At 44.7% G+C, this 16,093-nt stretch overlaps 1 protein-coding gene across 1 annotated transcript; it reads left to right on the top strand.

Moving 5' to 3' along the window:
- Positions 1 to 1,064: 1,064 nt before the first annotated feature.
- On the top strand, positions 1,065 to 2,403 carry LOC131694884 (angiopoietin-related protein 7-like). Its single transcript, XM_058983405.1, has 2 exons — positions 1,065 to 2,122; positions 2,190 to 2,403. The coding sequence occupies exons 1-2, from the start codon at positions 1,065 to 1,067 to the stop codon at positions 2,401 to 2,403; spliced, it is 1,272 nt and encodes a 423-aa protein (XP_058839388.1).
- The last annotated feature ends 13,690 nt before the right edge of the window (positions 2,404 to 16,093 follow it).

Here is a 16,093-nt window from a genome sequence, read left to right as displayed (position 1 = left end):
CTGCCTAATAGGGTGGACCTAAATAGGCGATTTTTGCAGCATACCCCCACTAAATTTCCCCCTCTTTCTGGGTACTTAGAAATAGATTCTAAATGATTTTAAGAATGTGCTGCCAATCCTACAGATCCTACAGGGGTTTAGGTTGGAGTTTAGGTTGGTGTGAAATCTTTATTTTGTGTAAACTTAAAAACTCATATTTTACCCGACGAAAATTGATTGTTCATATCCACGCTGTTGGGGTTTAGGATTGGAAATAATTCAAATATTCATAATAAAACTATTGCTTCAATTTAAAGAATGCCATCGATATCTAGAATGAATAGAGTAAATTTTTGGACCGTTTGCATTCTTTATAAATAATTCTAAAAAAGATTCAGAAAATTGTTATCAAAATCAATACTTTCATTTTTCATTTTTCGATTCTCGTAGCCTACTCAGTTTTATTTTAACAGTCAAACATATATTTGATTTATTTTTATTAAGGACCCTCCCACACTGTGTTATTACTGATTGTTCTATTGCACGTGCATTGTAATGGTAAGTAAGTAGTTCAACGATTAAATTGGTCGGAAATTACACACTCCGTTGATGTTACAGTGGCGCTAGTCTCTTAAGCCAGTCGACTTATGTCCGAATTATGACTCAGAAGAGTTCCCACTCAGAGGTTCTCCAGAGTAGTTACACTATCCACCGTAATTATTCTTTATTTTAAAAACCTTCCGCCAAATCAGCCAAAATAGATGACCAGGCTCCACACTGAAAGCAAATACCCAAGATTATACTCCATCTCCATTCTTCCATCGAACAAGCAAAGGAAACGAAAACTCCACCGCCCGTGCCTAATTTGCCAACCATCGAAAACCGCACAGTCATAGTCCCTGGCGAGCGGAGACAATTACTGACCAGCTGCGACCTGGCGCCACCGGGTCAACTCGGAGAGAAAGACTTTCAGCTAGAACGTCGAATCCGGCCGATGCTCGAGAGGTCTATTAAAAGCTTCAACCGACTCGCGGGCACAGTTTCGTTTGGTTCGAAGTTGCGATTAGATGGTTTCCCCTCGGAACATGAAGCTACTAGTGGTGTTGGTTCTTTGCGGGATCTGGATCGAAATGGTGTCCTGCCGAAGGAAGATTCAGTGTCGCATGTTGCAATCTGTACCGGATACGGCAACGGTGGCTCCGGTTCCAACCCAAGTGCACATTATCAACAGTACCGAGTTTGAGATGATAATGACAAAACTAGACGCATTGGATCTGCGGTTGATTAAAACGGAATTTGCGGTGCAGGACATGGTCCAAACGATCGCCAGTGACGTGGTTAATTTGGGCCAAGTGGTTGAAAAGCTGGCTTGGGTGGCCAGTCAAACCGAGCTGTCGAGTAGTTTTGTCGAGCACCACGTGAAGTTGATCGAGTATAACCTAACTACTCTGCAGAAGGACGTTCGAGACCTGCTCAGTTTTCAGCAGCGATTGCCGACAAGAAGTTACATCGAAAATGCGTTGGTCAAACTGAAGTTTACCCCGGCACCTCAAGAGCCGATAACCGAGGAGAAAATGCAAACCATTGTGGAAACCATGCAAGCTATAATGGAGGAACCGACGTATGAGTACTGTGACCAGTTACCAGAGAATAGTGCTTCTGGGATTTATGTCATCCAGCCGGATGGTGATTTTCGAGAACCGATGAAAGTTCTGTGTAACCAGACCTTCATGAGCGGTGGCTGGACAGTGTTTCAAAGTCGATTCAATGGAACAGTGAACTTTTACCGGGACTATCATGAGTATGTTCGGGGCTTTGGAAAAATGGACGGTGGAGAATTTTGGCTCGGTCTCGATAGAATTCATCGGCTGACCTACTCGGCGCCACACGAATTGGTGGTGGTAATGGAAGACTGGCAGGGAGTTTCCAAGTATGCAAGGTACGAAAACTTTGAAATAGCGGGAGCGTTCGAGAATTACAAGGTGAACAAGATCGATGGATACTCGGGAACGGCGGGAGACTCCCTGAACTACACGTTAAATGCATTCTTCACCAGCTTCGATCAGGATCATGACACCAACGAGAGGGAAAACTGTGCCATCAAGTATCATGGGGCGTGGTGGTACAAATCTTGTCATTCGAGGTAAGAATCGGATGCTCTTCGATCGGTCGATCGATCGCTAACTTTTTGTCTCATATTGATTCAGCAGTAACCTGAACGGGAAATATTTGCGTGGCAATACCAACGAGTTCGGTGCTGGAATGAACTGGAACTCTTTCCACGGGATGAACTATGCGCTGAAGTCCTCGATGCTGATGATCAGACGTCGGCTGGATATGATCGACCTGGAGGCTACGCGGAATCATAAGGTGACGGTCGTTGATAAACCAGAGGATACGGATGAAATCAATACGCTGGAATAAAATATACTTTGGATTGAGTTTTCATTTTGCATATCCTAAAATCTTTTAGTAACGGTATGATTAACCCCTTCGTACCCATCTAGTATGTAGACAACAACGGTCAAAAATATCTACATAAACTTTTGGATTATGCTATTTTTGCTCACAAATATGAGTGTCCGTCGTATCTTGTACACGCAACTTCTTATTACTTATTATTTCATTTCCAGATCCTTTATTTATGACACTGCTCATTGCGTGAGCTTAAAGAAGCCGTGGAAAGCGAAGGAGTTAAGATTGGTGCACGTCAATCAGATGTTCTTCATCGTTTCTTATACATCCGGAACACGAGCATAAATACTAGAGTGACAGGAAAAAATGACCCCTATCGGCCCATGCCTGAGTCGATTCCTAGTTCCACCAGGAGTACTTGCTCCAAATTTGAAGCAAATCGGACAAGTCTAGCTACCGGACCAACGTGCCTGAAGTTTGTATGGGATTTTTCGACAATACATAGAGAAAACCCACTAACTCGCATTTTCGCCGATAGGTGGCACTATATGCATCGTATTAACACTGTAAGTGAAAATAAGAAAAATAATTTAATTGCCTACAACTTTGTCGAAGACTGTTAGTCAATCCGGCTTTGGTAAAAGAAGTTATTAAACTTTTAACGAAGTGATGTCTGAGTCAGTTTTCTATGGGGCCTAGCAGTGCATGATTGTGGATCAGTACTTGATTCGCACGAACAAAACATTTTTGTGAAATAATGGTTAGGTTTAGGTCAATAGTATGTTCGGAAGATTTATAGTAAGTAATACGAGTCATGTTTTGGTTAGAAAATTTTAGTGCCACATTTTACCGCATAGAGGGCGCCAACACTAACTTTTTAACGGAAAGAGATAGAGACTAGATGTCTTCCACAAAGTTGTAGAGCAAGCATTTTTAAATAATTCTTCCGAACATCTCGATATTCTATCTCACTCCTATGAAAAGTTAGTGTTGGCGCCCTCTATGCGGTTACAGGTGGAACTAAAATATTCTAACCAAAACATAACTCGTATTATGTACTACAATTCTTGTGAATATACTATTCAGCTAAATGTAACCATTATCTCACAAAAATGTATAGTTGGTGATAATCGAGTACCTATCCACAACCATGCACAACTAGGCCCCATAGAAAACTGACTCAGACATCACTTCGTTAAAAGTTTAATAACTTCTTTTACCAAAGCCGGATTGACTAACAGTCTTCGACAAAGTTGTAGGCAATTAAATTATTTTTCTTATTTTCACTTACATTGTTAATACGATGCATATAGTGCCACCTATCGGCGAAAATGCGAGTTAGTGGGTTTTCTCTATGTAAATTGTCGAAAAATCCCATACAAACTTCAGGCACATTGGTCCGGTAGCTAGACTTGTCCGATTTGCTTCAAATTTGGAGCAAGTACTCCTGGTGGGACTAGGAATCGACTCAGGGGTGGGCCGATTGAGTTTTCAAAAATTCGTTATTTTTCTGGGCACTCTATTAAATACGCTGTCAATGATATTAGAACCTTTGTTGCTAGGCGTTACTTTTACAAAAGTTTTGGCGAGTTTGTCTACAAAACAAAACTTTCTGCGTGTATAACGATATCGAAGGCACAGATGATGATACTCAATATTGGCGACTTCCGTAAACCTTAGTTCCACTTACACCTTTAAAAAATATACCACCTCTCGAAGACTCGGTCGTATACATAAATTTGAAATCAACGACCGAGGGCGCTTTTTGCCAACTTCACTAATGACAAGAAGAATGTGTTCTTTCTTCTCGAATATTATCGATATTATCTGCGAGCCGAAACGTTACAGTAACTCCCTTGTCACAGCACGCGAAGAAGAGCGCCCGACAACCCACCTTACTGGATCGAACCAATCGTGGTCCACAGACTCAGTTGCGACAATTGCAGCAAATCAACCAACAATAACGACCTCACCTACCGGCTCACACTCACTTTACAATGGAATGTCATCGACCTTCGAGGTTTCCTGGGGGATCTACCGCTGCAAATCCTCACGCGATAATATCATTCAGACCACTGGCTTCGCAGTCAGGACTTACATCTCATCGACACCGGTACCGTCCACAAACCCACCGGAGCGCACAATATTGGTTCAAAACTGGAGCAAATTGACACCTACTTCTTGGGGATGGGGAACTAATGCTCTTCAGTTCTGAACATATCTCTCTGCTCCGCGAATCTCACTGGGGCCTTTAGACGATCGCAGACCTCGAAAATAGCGACCACGACCACGAGGTGGCTGTTTCGGTCTTCCTCGCACCAGACAACTAATGACTGAACTCGTCCAGGTCGCGAGCGTAACATTCCTCACACAAGTGCTAAAGCTCTACCTCAAGCCACCAACTGGTGGAATCCAGAGCTCAGTCAAACCATCAAAGACCGCTGCAAGCACTCTGGATACTGACCACACGAAAGAACAAAGGGCTACACAGTTTTGTAGAACACGAAACCTGGCCAAGAAGACCACTGCAGCTTCGTAGCTTAATATCGGGAATGTGTTTCTCCAAGGGATATCTTCCGATGTTTCCGCCACCAAGCATTGGAGGAAAGTGTCCGCCCTCAGTGGGAAAAGCAGCCAAGTCGTAGTCAGCGGAAGAAGCACAACAGTCGAACCTAAAGAAATTGCTGAAGAATTCTGCAAACACTCGCTATTCACAGATGCAGCCCCAACCTGCTTAGCACACTACAGAAGACTTGGAAGAGCACTTTTCCACCGAACTCCGGACAAGACTTTAACAGACATACTCCGGAGTAGACTTAACGGCGGCATTTACCACCCACGACAAATCTTCCGGATTAGATGGCGTCGACTACCCTATGCTACAGCATACTCAGCCAGACTGTAGAAGAGTGCTGTTGGGCTGTTTGAACCGCATCTGGAATGGTCAATTCATCTCATCCTCTTAGAAAGCGGCCTTTGTAATCCCCATACCAAAGAAGGGTGACATCCCCCGTACGGCGAAAAAACTCTAGTCGATTAGTTTGCACCCCTGCGTAGGGAACGGATGGTCTACAAAAAGTTTACGAATTCTCTCTTGCTTTTCGTGTCCATCTATTACGATTTAGTTCTCGTTTCAGTACGCCTGAAAGTTCCCCGGCGGCGGTATCGATGTTTGTTTCGTGGACCAATTAGGTCCCAACCAAATATAATCTGCCCTACTATGAATTCCTCGGCGGTGAATTTATCCTGATACCCATGATTGTTTTCAAAGGGACCATTTAGCTCCCCGCTTCGTCCCGTTGTACTCGATCTAGTCCCCGGCGGTGGACCTAGACTACTCACGGTCAAGAGATTCCGGTGGAGCCTGGCGTCCGTTTCGCTGGCGCTCCAATGACCCGAACCCGGTGCTGCGTCGCGTACTACTCAAGTGGTCCCCGGCGGTGGATTTAGTCTACACCGATGGAGGGTCCCATACGGTGGAATGTATGTACGCGCTCGCGACACAAACAGCTGTTATGCGAAACGTCCTTATCGACTTCGTCCAGTTTCTCTTTGAGTTTAGCGCATCAGCCCAGGCCGGTACGCCGTACCTCAGCATTGAGGATGAGATACCCGCCAGGAGATGTCTCGTGCTACATAAGCATAGGCCAGGTCGCCTGTCGTAATTTAACCGACCGTCGATCACCACACCCAGGTGCCTCAGGGCACGCATCGATGGAATTGAGTGTCCGCTGGCTTTGAACACGATATTTTGGATTTTTTTTACGATTGCTGACTAGCACTACCTCTGTCTAGTGGTGAGCCAGCTGCAACTTTACATCAGCCGGATGGTTTCCACGATGCCCAATGTCTCAGTCGTCAACATTTCCACTTCCTAGAGGGTATCGTCGATTATCGTCTGAACAACTGGTCCTCTGCAAAGCCGATGAACTGGACTCCCGTGCGTAGTTGCGGTGTTAACATTATGCTCCAGAGCATTGGGCCGAGTACGGAGCCCTAAGGAACTCTCGCCGTGATCTGAATCGACCTTTGCTGAATGTTCATCTCGTAGACCAGTACTCGGTTCTGGAAGTAACTTATTAGAAACTTGCACAGATAGTCCAAAATCCGCATTCTGTGCAGCGCTACGACGATCGCCACCTAGCTGGCATTGTTGAACGCGTTCTTCACATCGATCGTTACCACGGCGCAATAGCAATTACCCCTTCTTTTAGGTTTCGATACTTTCTCCGCGTACACGATGACTGTGCGGATGGCGTTCACCGTCGATATCCCTTTCCGGAACCCGATCTGCCTCTGCGATAGTCCGTTCTCTTTTTCGAAGTAGTTCGTCAGCATATTAAGTTTACTTAATTTACCCAGGAAATATACGGGCCGATGCGATACTGGATCTGTTGGTAGCTTCCTGGTTTTTTCATCAACGCTAGCTGCTGTATTCTATAGCTATTCAGGAGGCAGTCATCGTCCACCCATTTCTGTATAGCTATCCTGAACATGTTCTGAAACGCCAGAATCACGGTCTTCAATACCACGTTGTGGATGCCATTCGGTCCGGGAGCTTTTTACGCTTTCAGCCCTTTTGCCACTATAAGAAGCTCGTTGTTGGAGACACGACTGTAACCAGCATTTCCACCGTATGCATCGACGTATGATGAAGGTGAAAATGCTTCGAGAAAGGATCAGTGCACGCCTCAGTTCTTCTACAGTCGTTATCTCGTCTAGACCCTTGCACTCGACTACGGCTTCCTGCTACAGGGCTCTTACGTTCACTTCGCTGTCCAAGGATTTAGCAACGAGCTCTTGATGGAAAGATCCTTCTTCACCTCGAAAATCATCTCGCCTTTCTGAGCGCGCCTCGTTTTAACAACTTCCTCTCCCAAATCCCTTAGCTCTGGGTCCACTCTCACTTTCTTGGGAAGAGTTGCGTTGAATGTATTATCGTTCGCTTCGATGCTCAGTGTATCGCCCTTGCACCTCTCCCAAGGAAGCTTGCACTTGTCTTTCTTCTCTTATTTCTTCTTCTTTGGTTCTTTGGTTTCATACCTTCCGCTTCGCCTGCTGGCTTCCCACGATGCACCAGTCACGGACTTTCCCAACGTTCCTCTGGGCGCTGGTGCCCTCTAGATCGCTTTTTTGCTTTATCGGGTCCTCCTGCTACCCCGGCGTGTCCCACACTCTTTTCTCCGAGCGACTATTGTGATGAATTTTTCGATCAGAGCTTTTTCGGCTTATTCAGCTCTCATCGAATGCGCTTTCTGCTCGTGTTCAGCAGCTGGTTTGGCCGATTTAATAGCTGCACTAGCTGCTTCAACTTGGTGCTTGTCCTTCACGAACTCATAGAGCTTGTCGATCTTTTTCCTTACCTCCGTTTGGGTGCTATCGCTACTTGATGCCGGGATAAACACTCGATTCAGTAACCCCATCTCCCGTTTGTTTCCTCGTGGCTCACTCAGTACCAAGCTACTGCTGGTACTTGCTGTGGCTACCAGTAGCGTAACCGGTGATCTCTGCAGTTAACCACTCCTTGCAATCGCAATCGTGTCCTTCTTTGGTTCACGTGTCCCTCAAATCGAATTTGTTTTTTATGTCTCCACGCTGGTGGGTCCCAGCTCCAGGCCGCTATCTCAACTCGTTGTATGTACCTATTGTGATCCATGATGATGGTGGTACATGTAAATCAAGTTATCTCTTAACTGTGTAGCCTACGATGAGGGTTCGTTATTGCATTGTGGAAGTGTGAGTGTTGTTGAACTATATCGAAACATTTATGAGCTTTTCGCTCACAGTTCGTGACCGGAAAAAATAGTTGCATTTACGCTCCAGAGGATTCCAAAGTCATATTGTCGGAATAATTGCACTTTATAATGTCCGGGGCATCATGGCGCACGAAGGGTTCAAAAGTGGTGCTGCGTCATAATGTCCGGGGTTCCACGACGAACTCAAATATTAGCATGTTATAACGCAGGAGTTTTAGACGAAAAATTCAGGATTGAATTACACACTCTTAGTTTTAGATAAAACCTAAGATTATTTAAACAACTGCACCATGACAATTCTATCTACGTGTAACACGGATTCTTGCACCGCCAGCGAGTTCGAGCACACTAGATGTTTCCCTCTGCATGACCTATGGCTGCAGTCAGATTGCATATGGAAGGTTATCCAAACTCCCCACGGTAGCTACCATCTCCCAATTATAATTACTATCGCTAACGAAGACGGACCATCTGAAAATGTTTTATATGACCTCAAACATAACAGTAATTGGAAGAGCTATGGGATCGTAATATCCGGAAATATTTATCGAAACAAGACTTTCATCTGGATGAAGAGCACAAATTTCCAGTAGGTTTAATTCTCGACACCACGGTTCGATCGCAAACGAAACGAGTACCCCAAACAAGCATCCGCGGTTGATCATGTGACGACTGCCAAAACTGATCAAAGTGCGGCTACTGGCGCCGGCTCGTCGACGGGCTAACGAGAGAAACACTGATGAATAAGATTTAGGGCTCAATTCAGTAACTACTGAACAGTACCAGCAAAACCGTAGAATATTCCCACCGCTGGTTATTCGAGGTCGGCCCGTACTCTGCAGGCAGCATAGAAGATCTACCGTTTCTTTGTTTTGATTATAGAGGTTTTAGCCTTGGAGTCGTTAACCTCTTTTCCGGGCAGAGAAATCTTTTTAGAAAAATCTCCAACCCTATGTGCGGGGTTGGGAATTGAACCCAGGTGGGCTGCGTACAAGGCAATCAATTTACCAACTACGCTATGCCCACCCCCTAAGATCTACCGTGTAACACCTCGATATGGGAGAAAATCGCCGTTTATTGATGATGGAGTTCTTAATCCGTCATGATTGGATGAAAATGAACGTGACATCATTTCATTATTTCCGATAAAATCAACAGCGGCAAAATGTTTCACATTAAAGAATCAAATTTTTAAAAGTCCACCGACTGCACAACTTCTTACAAACTCGTCGATCCTGCTTCATTTTACGTCGCAAAATAAAATGCTATTCAAAACATCCCACTTCTCACTACGGACCATACACAATTCATAGAGGCTCTTCTTTAGCGAAATATGACAACAATCTTTAAAATTAGTTAAAATAAATGCGACTCCAACAAATTGAATGCATCATACGTTTCCCAACCTTTGAACGGAACAGATCGTTATACGTCACAGTGGTGTTCGGTGTGTAAGTTTCAGTGAGTGAAGGTCATCCTTTGTTCGTTCGTTAGCTGCCGTTCTGCTGGTGCCGGTAGTAAATCCAGTACATTGTTTTCGCTGGTGCGGAGCAATCGACGTTGTTACAGATAAGTTTTGTTTGTTTTTTCCCCTCGTTTGCTTTCCTTCCCTTTCCCTTCTTTTACTCTACCTTGAAATCAAATAATAAGACACATCCCCGTTTATATAATGTTCTGCCCTCGTGCTTAAATGGCCGAGGGCGAAATACCATCTGATGTTATCATGGAAGTCCCTGATCCCCCTAACACTCGCATTGCTTCCCGTATAAAGCAGTACCCACAAGGTTCCTCTGGGGCATACCACCCATATTTTCGAACCGTAGAGAAACCGGTTAATATGTTAAAACTTTCTCGGGATCTGACTGCTAATTACCCGGCCGTAACTCAGATAACACGTGTTCGGGCAAACAAGATACGTGTTCTAGTGAATGATCTCGGCCAGGCAAACACGATTGCTTGCTGTGAACGCTTTACGCGGAAATTTAAGGCGTGCGTGCCTGCTATGTCCGTAGAAATCGATGGGGTAGTGTCCGAACCGGGCCTGAAATGCGAAGAACTGTTGGAGCACGGGGTTGGCTGCTTTAAGGACCCCTCACTTCAACAGATTAAGATCTTGGAATGCGAACAATTGTACACCGCAAACACCGAGGGAGGTAAGACTACCTACTCTCTATCAGGCTCGCTTCGGGTGACATTCGCCGGGTCCTCTCTTCCCAACTACATCCTCCTTGACAAGGTTCGCCTACCTGCTTGCCTGTTTGTACCGCAGGTCATGAGCTGCAGCAATTGCAAGCAGTTAGGCCACACAGCCACATATTGTGGAAATAAGAAGCGATGCGGCAAATGCGAGGGAGAGCATGAGGTTGTCTTCACGATGATAGTAGATCAACATTAATCCAAGATCTTTGCGACAATTTCAACATGACCTTTTTAAACACGGGAGAAATGACGCGGATTCCTACACCACCAGCACGCGCAAGCGCGTTGTATTTATCACTATGCTCGACATCGCTACAGTTAGATTGCAGGTGGAAGGTGATCCCTGATCCCCACGGTAGCGATCATTTGCCTATCGTGATTTCAATTGCTAACGGTTCAAGACCATCGGAAACAATCAATGTCTCGTATGACCTCACACGGAACATTGATTGGAAGAGTTACGCGACCGCGATATCCGTTAAAATCGAATTCATTCAAGAACTTCCTTCGGAGGAAGAGTACAGGTTTTTGGCTGGCTTGATTCTCGACAGCGCGAATCAAGCTCAGACTAAACCAGTACCGGGCGCGAATGCTCAAGGACGATATCCCACACTGTGGTGGGACAAAGAGTGCTCAGAGCTGTACGCGTAGAAGTCTACTGCCTATAAGGCCTTCCGGGCAGACGGGTTACCCGCTAGCTATCAACAGTACGCGTCGTTAGAAAAGCGAATGAAGAGTCTAATGAAAGCCAAAAAACGCAGTTATTGGCGCCGGTTCGTCGACGGGTTAACGAAAGAAACAGCGATGAGCACTCTTTGGGGTACGGCTCGACGTATGCGTAACCGAAACAGTACCAACGAGAACATAGAATATTCAAACCGCTGGATATTCGCTTTCGCCAAGAAGATCTGTCCGGACTCTGTCCCGGTACAGAAAACGTACCGCGCCGCGTCTCCTCACGATACCGCGAACGAAACACCGTTTTCGATGGTGGAATTCTCACTTGCTCTCTTGTCATGCAACAATAACGCCCCAGGGTTAGACAGAATCAAATTCAACTTGCTGAAGAATCTGTCTGACACTGCAAAAAGGCGCTTGTTGAACTTATTTAACAAGTTTCTTGAGGGTAACATTGTCCCTCGTGACCGGAGGTATGTGAAGATCATCGCCATCTAAAAACCAGGAAAACCAGCCTCCGACCACAACTCGTATCGGCCGATTGCAATGCTGTCCTGCATTCGGAAGTTGTTCGAGAAAATGATCCTGTTTCGGCTCGACAATTGGGTCGAAGCAAATGGCTTACTGTCAGATACACAATTTGGCTTCCGCAAAGGCAAAGGGACGAACGTACCTGGGGATGTCACATTAGGTATCATAAACAGAAAGTTTAACAAAGGATCAATTTTCTCCGGACAATAGGAGGAACATGGTGGGGTGCCCACCCAGGAGACCTTATCAGGTTATATCAAACAACGATATTGTCGGTGATGGAGTACGGGTGTTTCTGTTTCCGCTCCGCTGGGAATATACACTTCATCAAACTAGAGAGAATTTAATATATATGCTTGAGCATTGCCTTGGGTTGCATGCACTCGACCCACACGATGAGTCTCGAAGTGCTGGCGGGCGTTCTACCGCTGAAAAATCGATTATGGGAACTCTCATATCGATTGCTCAACCGATGCGATATCTTGAACCCGCTGGTGATTGAAAACTGCGAGAGGCTCGTCCAGCTTAATTCTCAAACCCGTTTTATGTCCTTGTACTTCGACTACATGGCACAGAGCATCAATCCTTCTTCATATAATTCCGACCGTGTCCCTTTCTTTGATACTTCTGATTCAACTGTATTCTTCGACACATCCATGAAGGAAGCGACTCGTGGAATCCCGGATCATATACGCCCACAAGTGATCCCTAATATATTTTATAATAAATTCCGAGAAGTCGACTGCGACAAAATGTTCTACACAGACGGATCAAATCTCGATGGGTCCACTGGCTTCGGTATCTTCAACAATACTATCACCGCTTCATTCAAGCTCAATGATCATGATTCAGTTTACGTCGCCGAATCAGCAGCTATTCACTATGCCCTTGGGATCATAGACACTTTGCCCACAGATCACTACTGCATCATTTCGGACAGCCTCAGCTCTATCGAGGCTCTTCGTGCGGTGAAGCCTAAAAAGCAATTCCCGTATTTTCTGGGGAAGATACGGGAGTCTCTGCGCAAGTTATCTGAAAAATCTTACCAGATTGCCTTTGTTTGGGTCCCCTCTCATTGTTCTATCCCGGGCAATGAAAAGGCCGACTCATTAGCAAAGGTGGGCGCATTAAATGGTGACATATACGAAAGACCAATCTGCTTCAACGAATTTTTTAGTACTTGTCGTCAGAGGACGCTCAACAGTTGGCAAACCTCGTGGAGCAATGGGGAACTTGGACGATGGCTACATTCGATTATCCCAAAGGTATCAACGAAGCCTTGGTTCAGGGGGATGGATGTGGGTCGGGATTTCATACGTGTAATGTCTCGGCTTATGTCCAACCACTACACATTGGATGTGCATTTGCGGCGTATTGGACTCGCAGAGAGTAGTCGGTGCGCTTGTAATGAAGGTTATCACGATATCGATCACGTTGTCTGGGTATGCGCCGGGTATTGTGACGCCAGGTCTCAGTTAAAGAATTCCCTTCGGCCCGAGGTAGACCACCCAATGTCCCAGTTCGGGATATGCTGGCAAATCGAGATCTCAGCAATATGTCCCTTATTTACTTCTTTTTAAAAACGATAAACATCCCAATTTAGCCCCTCTCTCTTATTTCTCGTTTCCAGAAGCTCCCTGTCCTTCCTTGTCGACCCGACCAGTGCCAGAGTGCCACTATGCGACCGCCATCGCCCTGCATAGAAGGAAGCTGAAGCGACTCGATGGTCTGATAACTTCCCCGCGGGTATGAAGAATACCACCCGCCAACCCGGTACCTATTGACAAGGCACTATGTCGCTGATCTCCCGTTTGCCCGAAAGTTACAAGTTCTGTTCTTCTCTCCATGTCATCATATACGCCTTCTCTCCCCTGTCGTTGATACAACTGCTGCTACACCGAAGATGGAAATAAGCCCCCCTTTGGATATCTTAACCAAGCATAAGTCTCCTTCAAAAAAATCAAATATGTATTCTGTATTCCTAGTTTTAAGATAGCTGTTAATTTTATTTTATTTTTATTGTTAAATATTTAAAAAAAATCTGAATGCAATGTAACCTCCTAGTTTTAAATATTTCAAATGCCAAAAAGCAAAAGAATTTGGCACCACCAAGCTAACGTAATTTGTGCCTATCAAATAAACGAACTGAATAAAAAATTGAATGCATATTATTGCTTCCTGGAACAATCCGTAGCCCGGTAAAACTACTGCTTGAGAAGAAAACAAAAATAGAGAAAAAACATTGACGCAATTTTTTCATTTGAATTGAAATTAACGGAACGCATTAATCGGTTTCTCGGAATTAAAAATTCGTAAATTAGGTCGAAAGAATCATAAGCCCATAAAACTTGAAATTACAACCCATCTACCGGTTGTCCTAAAAACGAAAACAAAAACAAAAAAAAACCCGTTCCTGAGCTTCCCATAAAAGTGAAATCCCCGTTCGCTTACTACACACACGCCAAACACGCATTCACCCGATCGCGAGTGAAAGAACGCTAGGGCCGAAAGGAAGCTTTCCAATCGCACTGTCGCCAATCCCTGATCCAGCTACATGCATACCTCACGAGCGCGAGAGAAAAAAAAACCGCAGCGCGGGAATTAAAATACCTAAGCAAATGGCCATAAATTAAGGTGTGTAACTGACTGTCAAAAGCCTAGCCTTTCCGATCGTCATCGCAATCGCGGGATTCCGCGGCCGGTTCCGCTGGTGATGATGATCGCACAGATGGCGCTTGCTTGCTGATGCCCGCAATCGAAGTCGAAGAGAACCAGTTCTTCCCTCCTGGTCTATCTATATAGCTATAGTGTACATATGTATACATATAGTAAAGAGCCGCTTGTTCGTTGTTCGGTTGTTTTCTGTTTTTGGCACACAGTGCAGTTAAATCACGGAGGTTCGTCGCTTGATCGTGTGTCTTGATCGGCGTACGCTGTGTGAGTGTGTTTGTGTGAGTGGATAACAGCATAATTCGTTCAATCTGGTTTCGAACCGTTCAGAGTAGCTTTTGAATCGAAAGTACGCTGGATGATGGGTTCAATGGCCCGGATTTCAGATTTTTTTTTGCTTGTTTGTTCAGAGGATTTTGATGCTCGACGGTGGGGATTTACTGTCACCATTCAAATTGTTTTTACTTGCTAGAAATTGGCTGTCGATCAAATTGAAAGAACTCAGACAAACTTTTCCAAAAACAAATTTAATTAGAATTAGTTGAGTAAGATAAATTTGACATTTTTTTATTGACAATAAAAAGATAGTTGACAATTTTTAAAAGCAGCAACGTTTTCCACCCGGCAAATCTCACGCAGCAGATGTTGGATAATTGTCTTGATCGGTACGACCATGCCGCTCGACTCGAATGCCGTCTGTCCAAGGTGGCTTTTAGAAGAAAATAGACCGGGGGACAACGGTGCACTTATTCACCCGCCCACCTAACCGAAAAGCCGTAGGCGTACTGGTGGAACGAACACTGCAAACGAAAGATAGGTCAAAAGCTTTCACTTTCTTTCAACCTTCGCTGTTTGGTTGAAGGAAACTGCGCTGTTGTAGGAGGAGGAGGAGGAGGAGGAGGAAAACAAGGTGAAGAAGGCAAGTTTCTTTTCGTCTAGTTCCGGTAATCATTTCGTGGACCAGCAGCTGTTATGTTTTGCAAATTGTCGTTGCATTTTTTTTCCTCTATTTTATTTACAAGTGTTTCTCACAAGTATTTCTTCTTCACTTATTTTCTTCTTTTCTTTTTCTCGAGGGGAACTGAAAAAGTGTGAAAAATTGAACAATATTTAAGTTAGGGGAGACACGAGAGGTCGCAGCACGGCGGGCTGCGCTAAGGTGTGGAGAGCAGGTCGAAAAAGAGACAGCAGGATCGCGAGATGCATAGGAGAATTACTACAATTAGTTTGAGTTTAAATTAGTGTTAATAACAGTACCGGTTTGAAGTGTGGCACTCGTTCGTTCCGGAGAGGAAAGATTATCAGTTTTAAGCCATTTGCGCTTCGCTTACGGACTTCCCGTTCCAGTGGCACGAAATTGCTCGAAAAAGCGCTCGGTTTGGCGAAATCGAGTTCGAGAAATGAAATCCGTTCGTAGAGGTAGAGCGAAAGAGAGAGGCAGTGGTAAAAAACGAGTTGATAGCGGTAAACGTAAAAAAGAGTACTGTGAAAACAGTCCGGCAGTGAGATTTTGTTTTGTTAAGAAAGAAATAAGATCAAAAATAGGACAATAGAGTAGGATCTAAATTAATGAGGCATTAGTTAAGTATTAGAGGAGCCACCTTCCAGCGATATCCGGTGGGCATGTAACAGTCTCCTGCGGGAACAAACTAAGAGCGAAGTTGTGAAGAGAGACTAGTTTGCTAAAAATAGAGACACTAGAGTAGTAGAGAGATGAGCACTGCAAGTTACGAATTATTTCTATTTCCAGTTTCTTTGACACTGATCAAATTACCTTAATCAGCCTTGGTAGATAAAATATAGACTAGAATGTGTAAAAATAGAAATAGATTTACAGAGTGTGGGGCACTTCTCTGAAAACCGAG

This window comes from Topomyia yanbarensis, chromosome 1 (assembly GCF_030247195.1).
Source record: "Topomyia yanbarensis strain Yona2022 chromosome 1, ASM3024719v1, whole genome shotgun sequence".
Classification (NCBI taxonomy): Eukaryota; Metazoa; Arthropoda; class Insecta; order Diptera; family Culicidae; genus Topomyia; species Topomyia yanbarensis.
The sequence above is the reverse complement of the archived record's forward strand: the minus strand, read 5'-3'. Positions and strand labels throughout refer to the sequence as shown.